The sequence below is a fragment of the Danio rerio genome, chromosome 15 (genome assembly GCF_049306965.1).
Source record: "Danio rerio strain Tuebingen ecotype United States chromosome 15, GRCz12tu, whole genome shotgun sequence".
Classification (NCBI taxonomy): Eukaryota; Metazoa; Chordata; class Actinopteri; order Cypriniformes; family Danionidae; genus Danio; species Danio rerio.
In genome coordinates this window covers 29,334,612-29,342,127 of record NC_133190.1, presented here as the reverse complement: position 1 = coordinate 29,342,127, position 7,516 = coordinate 29,334,612, and the positions used below count along the sequence as shown (strand labels likewise).

Sequence of the window (7,516 nt, the reverse complement as noted above, 5' to 3'; positions counted from 1 at the left end):
ATAGTATTGCAATAGTAACACATGTCACACATTTTCTAAATATTATACTGATATAGGCTACATAAAAAATAATTAAACTAATTGAATTAAACATTGAATTGTAAAGTAGAAATGCTAATGTCTTGAAAGCATACTACAATTTATCATGTTTTATTAACAGAGCAATGTTAAACAGTGATGGCCTCGTTTTCGTTCCAAAATGGCACGTCTTGCGTGAAATCAACAAATCGGTCATCGATTTAATGTATTTTTCTGTTTTGTTTACTTAGTTAGCTTCTCTGACTTTAAAAATCACACCCTAGTTGACACAGTACTAATACAATGATGATCATAGGCAACTTTATTTTAACTTGTGTTTAGTTCTGGGACTGCAAAAATGATTTTACCTGTCAATAAAATGTCATTTATATCCTTAAGGAGGCGCTAGTGTAATATTTTTAAGTACAAAACTGAATAAATAAGTATCTAATAGATGACAGCGGGTGGTCTGGAGTCTGCATGAATACGCTTGGCGTTTTCCAAGTTGACTGCAGCTCGCGCAGAGCCACTGGAGGCAGTCGAACATCACATCTCGAGCTCAACAGGAGAAGACAACAGCAAAGTCTGCACACATACAAACAGCCCCAAGTCCGCGCGTACTTCAACACGAGGATTTCTCTCCGCGTTCATGGATACTCCCACATTCACATGTCATCTCCACAGCATCTTCAGCCATGAAACGCGCGTAGACTTTAAATCGCTTCTCCCGCGCGCAGACAAGGACAGAGAGAAGAGACGTGCGTACTGTCCAAACTAACTGCAAAGACGCAGGATGGCTAAAGAGACCAGAGGGAAAGGTAAGAGACGTCTGTGTGTGCCTTCTGTGTGTGCTGTGACATCTCCGGGATTGACCTGCAGCCGGCAGAACGAGTGGACAGTCAGTTCGCTCTCCTCACTTTCCGCGTCAATCTGTTGGAATGCACGATGAACCAGGGCTACGTCTTAAAAACCTAGTCAGCTGCCTACATACTACATAGACAACGTTTTTGGGGCGTCATGGGTGCATTCCATTGCGTATGACCAGCCGGATTATGTCTTGGTTTTGACAGGCGGCGTAAACGTTGGGATTTTTCCCGTCTTCATACAAAGTGGTCTTGTTTTCTGATGTTAAATGCTTTATGGATCTAGGGCAGGAAATGTCAAACATATTTGACCCGCCTCAGACCCCCTACCCAGACTCTCAGGCATTCAAGTGACCCCTAATACAAAAATATTAGGATTTAGTTTTTTTTTTTAACCTGACCAATGTTTATTTACTGATCATTACATGAAGAATCAGTCATAATTCCTGCACTGTTTTGCTTTTTAATACAAGACTTCAACCTTTAAAGTGTTTCTAATTTAGCCTACTTGATGCGATAGTGACTTGAAATTGAACAAATTTGTAAACTTATTTCTGCTAAGTTACTTGTAAGTAGATATTTGATGTTCATTACTGATTTCTCAGCTAGAAGATCGAATATTAAAGAACCAGATCAGTAGAAAAATCAACATTAGATGAAAATTATGTTTCTTTTTGTACAATTTTAATATATGACATAAACGAACATCAGATATTACTCTGTAATGTTCTTTATTTTGTATTTCAGTCATCAGTCCTCAGGCTACCAGATTTAGCAACTGATATATTAATGTTTTATTTAATTTAGATGAACAAAAAATGAGCTTGTAATGAAATCTGTGTCCAGATGTGAGTTAAGTGCATATTCTTTCATGTAATATTTTCCCTCAGGTTTTTTGTGACAACACATAGCCTATAATTCAAGCTATCATCTGACCATTTCAAGTCTCATCTGACTGCTTTTTTTCCTTCCAAACGGTGGTTTCTTATGACTGTACATTTAGTACATCTTTGACCTAATTTAATTACAGCTCAGCTGGAAGGTGATGATCCATTAGTCAGCTTTTTTCTCCACTAGTCTGCTTTAATGAACGAAGAGTGTAGCATGAAATTAACTTAAAACCAGACAAAATGTGGTCTTCAAAAACCTATAAGCCCTTCAGAGTGCATGCTTTACATGTCAAGTGATTTAGAGAGGTGTGTCTGTATGCATTCAGTGTTGCACCTAATCTGTTCCTGTGAAAAGGTGGATTGGCCACAGTGAGAGGAACTAATCAAAGAGATGCCTGATACAATTCAAGAAAGCCTAAATGTTGAAAGAGGCTGATGGGAGAGGCGAAGTCTTCAAGTTGCACATCCTGTAGGACTCTCTGATATGATTGCTTTGAGTCTAGGGCTGTACAGAGCATCTCAAAATGCATACATCCACTTTAATCTATTTATTGCATCACATCCAGTCCAAGATGTCAGATAAATTATTGATCTGGGAGAAGGCTTACCCTTTGCATTTTATGATTCGAAATGAAGGTTAGCAATTAATGTGGTTCTGCTGTGTTTTTCTGATAGTGTGATTCACTTTGGCGACTGAGGTATACAGATGGAGGATATTCTTTATATATTTAATTTTAATCAGCTTCAATTTTAATCAGCTACCATGCTTAAAGGAGTAACCCAGAAATGAGTCTTGCATATAGCCAGATTGCATATTGCAAGATTAAAGCAATCAACCACATTATTTTGTTATTGTCACGTTTAGGGGCATAAAAATGTAATGTCTAAAATAACAGCTTGGTATACACTGGCCACTTTATTAGGTGTATTTACTAGTACCAGGTTGGACCCGTTTTTCCTTTAAAATTGCTTTAATCCTTAGTGGCATAGATTCAACAAGGTACTGGAAATATTTCTCAGACATTCTGCTCCATATTGACATGATAGCATCATGCAATTGTTGCAGATTTGTCAGCTGCTCATCCATATTGTGAATCACCTATTCCACCACATCCTAAAAGTGCTCTATTAGATTGAGATCTGGTGACTGTGGAGGCCATTTGAGTACAGTGAGCGCTTAATGACATGGTGTGTTATCCTACTGGAAGTAGGCTGTAGTGTTGACATGCTGCTCACCAAAGTGTGCCAAGAAAATATCCCCCACACCACCACTACCAGCCTGAACCGTCGGATGGATCTATGCTTTCATGTTGTTGATGCCAAATTCTGCCTCTGCCATCCCAATGTCGCAGCAGAAATAGAGGCACATCAGAGCAGGCAACATCTTTCCAATCTTCTTTTGTCCAATTTTTGGTAAGCCTGTGTTAATTGTAGTCTCAGTTTCCTGGGGTGGCACCCGGTGTGGCCTTCTGCTACTGTAGCCCAGCTGCCTCAAGTTACTGTTGCCTTTCTATCAGCTGGAACCAGTCTGGCCATTGTCCTCTGACCTCTTGCTTTAACAAGGCATTTGCACCCAGAGAACTGCCACTCACTCAATATTTTCTGTTTTTCAGACCATTCTCTGTAAACCCTAGAGATGGTTGTGTGTGAAAATCCCAGTAGATCAGCAGTTTCTAAAAATTCTCATACCAGCCTGTCTGGCACCAACAACCATGGCACATTCAAAGTCACTTAAATCACCTTTCTTCCTCATTCTGATGCTCAGTTTGAACTGTAGCATCATCTTGACTATGTCTACATGTCTACATGCGTTGAGTTGCTGCCATGTGATTAACTTATTAGAAATTTGCGTTAACAAGCGGTTGGACAGGTGTACCTAAAAAAGGGGCCAGTGAGTGTAAACCACTTGGATGCATTTTAAAAAGTCTATGCTGAAATTTACACTTACTCCTGAAAACCCAGCATTTAATTGCTTTTTATTAAAGCTAAGTTGAGTTTAGCACGTATGATGCCAAAACCCAAACAGACGCAATTCATTTGTCGTTTGCTGCATCATGGTTTTTTTATGGGTGCTTTAGGTTTAAGTGTAAAATAACATCTGTGGTTAATATAACGTCACAATAATTAACCACTTTAATAATTTTGGTATGCAGCATTAATTAGACACATGTATACTGTCACATGTGGTGTCCCTCAGGGTTCAAGCTTGGCACTTTTTTTATTTCATTGTATATATGGTATGGGTGTCATATCATTGCAATGAAGATGACACTCAGCTTTGCATACCATTCAGGCACTATGACAGGCCTGCTATAAATCAACCAATGCCTGTCTCCTGGAATCAAAACATGGTTAACCATTATATGCATCTGATTTATGCCAAAATTCTAATTTTTCTGGTTGGATATACTTACCGAGGAAAAAAACCTGATTTGAGTTCTATTGACTTAAGCTTTCTCATCACCTATCGCTCATTCACTGCCAATGATTTTGGTTTTCTTTTTGGATAGTGGCCTGAAGCTGAATAAACAAATCAATTCCTTTGTCAGGTCCAGTTTTTATCACATTCAAAAACTAGCCAAAGTGAAACCCTTTCTAAGTGGAAAGAAATAGAATTAGATTTTAATTCATGCTTTTATTTCATCACAGCTTGATTGCTGCAATTGACTCTATTATAGGCTGCCTGTCTTATCAATCAATAGACTTCAACTGGTTCAAAACACCATTGCCCATCTGCTTAAGAGAGCTACAATATAGACCACATCATGCCTATTTAAAGCTCTCTGCATTCTCTGTCTATCTAGACTGCATTACAGGTTTGATAGAACTTTTGAATTAGCTGGACCCAAGTCGGGCTGCACGGTGGCGCAGTGGATAGCAAATTTGCCTCAAAGCAAGTTGGTTGGTGGTTCTAGCCTGGGCAGGCGTTTCTGTTTTAGAGCTTGCATGTTCTCCCCGTGTTCGTGTGGGTTTCCTCCGGGTGCTCCTGTTTCCCCCAAAAGTCTAAAGACATGTGACATAGGTAAATTAGGTAAGCTAAATTGTCCGTAGTGTATGTGTGTGAATTAGTGTGTATGAATGTTTCCAAGTGATGGGTTGCAGCTGGAAGGGCATTCACTGCGTAAAACATATGCTGGATAATTTGGCGGTACATTCCTCTGTAGGGGCCCCAGATTAATAAAGGGGCTAAGCGGAAAAGAAAATAGATGAATGAATGGACCCAAGTCATAGAACAATCAGCCACACTTTAATAAAACTTGCTACCTATTATTTTTTTTTGTCGAATCACCATAAATAAATGTAGTTACACTTTGTACAACTAAAATATTTTTTTTGAAACCTGATTACCTATTTAAAATAAGTTAAAGTAACAAAAAATCTATAATTTTTTACAGTACATTATCCATTAAAAAAAGCCAATACAGTGTCATAGTTGAAATATCTGTTGGTATTCTTTTGCAATTTTTGTACAGCACCTTGGTTAACTAAGATTGTTTTAAATATACTTGTAACCCACCGGTCCTACTGCACCCAACCCGCTCTGAGCTATGATCGAACCGGCAATTCTTTGCATGGGAGTCGTTTGTTCTAACAAGGAGGCTAAAGACCATGAACCCTAGTGTCTGTCGCCAGAGCACCTTTTGAGGTCAGAGGAGTGAGGTTTACTTGCATAGCACTTGACTAGCTGGCCTCAGTTACAATCACCCCCTAAACCTTACTTCTATCCCGGACGAGCCCCCAAGTTAACTGACCTGTCCTAATACACCCAATCCGATCTGAGCTGGAATCAAACCGGCAATTCTTTCCATTAGAGTCAGTTGCTCTAACAAGGAGGCTTAAGACCATGGACCCTAGTGTCTGTTGCTAGAGCACCTTTTGAGGTCAAAGGAGTGAGGTTTACCTGCATAGCACTTCACTAGCTGGCCTCCGTTACACTGAAACCCCTAAACCTCATTCCCGTCCCGAACAAGCAACCAAAGTGTAACTCACCTGTCCCACTGCACCCAACCCGGTCTGAGCTAGGATTGAACCGGCAGTTCTTTGCATGGGAGGTCAGAGGAGTGAGGTTTACCTGCTGTAGGTGACAGAGCTAACCACTGAGCCACCGTGCCACCCTATTACATATGTTATAAATAAAAATGCTAACAAAACATGCTTTTCTGTTTTCTTATAAGTTCTAGAAATAAACATTTGGGGCCTTATTCTGTGCAATTACAATTTACACTGTATCATGAAGTTATGTTGATAAATAAAAACCCCTATTATACAATCCCATAGGAGAATCTGGAAAGAAACCCACAGTGTAGGATGAGATGTTATTTCTGCACCACTCTGTTGTCGCAGTTGTGAATATGATGTGGCTTTATTCTTATATAAGAGCAGGTTTGCTGTCGTGAAGGTTGACTGTTAAATAATGCAATACACACATCTCATGGAAATCCTGTAGAAATCCTCCAATCACATCACGATTGTGAAACATCTGAAATTTCTGTTTTTTAAGTGCCATTATGCATCCAGTAACTAGTCAGTGATTATTTGACATTATATCTGAGGCTAAAACTAATCAAATATTAAAATTAGGTCATTATTTGTGAAGTTTATTTATAAACAAATTTCAAGAGGATCACATGCTTATGATTGTTTACAGCTGTTCCAACTTTAGCTAATGACAGATTATCCTATCAGACGATCCTTAACTCACTATAAATAATCAGACTTTTCTCATCTCAATATATTCGTCTTGAAGAAACCCCCCCACCCAACCCTACTTTCCCTCCTTTCAAACGGGGGTCACGGTGGCCAGCGATTAGCGCTGTTGCCTCACAGCAAGAATGCCCCTGGTTTAATTCCTTTCCAAACCAGACGGCACTTCTGAGAGTTTGCTCGTTCTCCCCGTGGTCGCGTGGGTTTCCGCCCACATTTCAAAAACAAGTACTCTAAACAATTAATCCAAATACTTTAGGTAAACTCTGAGTACACCTTTCAGCATCCATATCTGACACTTAGCTACAACAAGCAAGAGGGGGAGTCATCGAGATCTACCTTAGCTCAAACTCTCTTCTCGCCTTGCAACGGGAGGGAGCCCAGGGTCTTGAGGATCTTATAAGCTCAGCACAGCACGCCAAACTAGCTTTATTATCAATCATCAGCTAAGTGTGAACTCTTGAAACTCATTTACGCAGCCAAAGAAACATTGAATTGGTTGTGATTGGGTGGAGCAAAGACTGAAGCAAACAGTCTCCAATTTTGCAGATCTGTTTTTGTGAAGCAGGTGTCTCAAAATGGTATTCTTTAAATTAGAATTGATTTTATGATAATGGAAAAAAATGATAAATTATTGATCACTCTATAGGGGTCACAAAGGCTGTAAAGAGACCACCTTTGAGTTATCTTGTCAGTAAGCTGTGCATAAGCCATGTTTCATAAGTGTTTCCTGCAGCTTTAAGTGGTTTGCTGGGATGTGGAGCTCACAGTATGTCATCTGAGTTTTGCACGTGAAGCTCTTTGGAATATTGGTGTGACAGCATGTCATCCATATACTCTTTCATGTACAAAGAACATTTTTCCATATGTTGGATAGCTGTAATAATGACAGAATGCTAATAAGCTGCCATAGTTGTAGAGTTTCCTTAGGGTATGTTTCCAAAGCAGCCATTTTTTTGTGACATGTAGCCAGTCAGTGTTTGTCCTTGTAAATGAGAATGTATAATCTTACACATTTCCTTTGGTTTGATTACTTAATTT

At 39.4% G+C, this 7,516-nt stretch overlaps 1 protein-coding gene across 2 annotated transcripts in view; it reads left to right on the top strand.

Moving 5' to 3' along the window:
• The first annotated feature begins 607 nt into the window (after positions 1 to 607).
• Positions 608 to 7,516, top strand: part of pitpnm3 (PITPNM family member 3) — a 168,663-nt gene continuing 161,754 nt past the window's right edge. For both annotated transcript variants that reach the window (XM_073923775.1, XM_005157661.6), the window contains exon 1: positions 608 to 836. In XM_073923775.1, the coding sequence (XP_073779876.1) occupies positions 812 to 836 (25 nt within the window). In that variant the 5' untranslated portion in view covers positions 608 to 811. The remainder of the gene's footprint in view (positions 837 to 7,516) is intronic.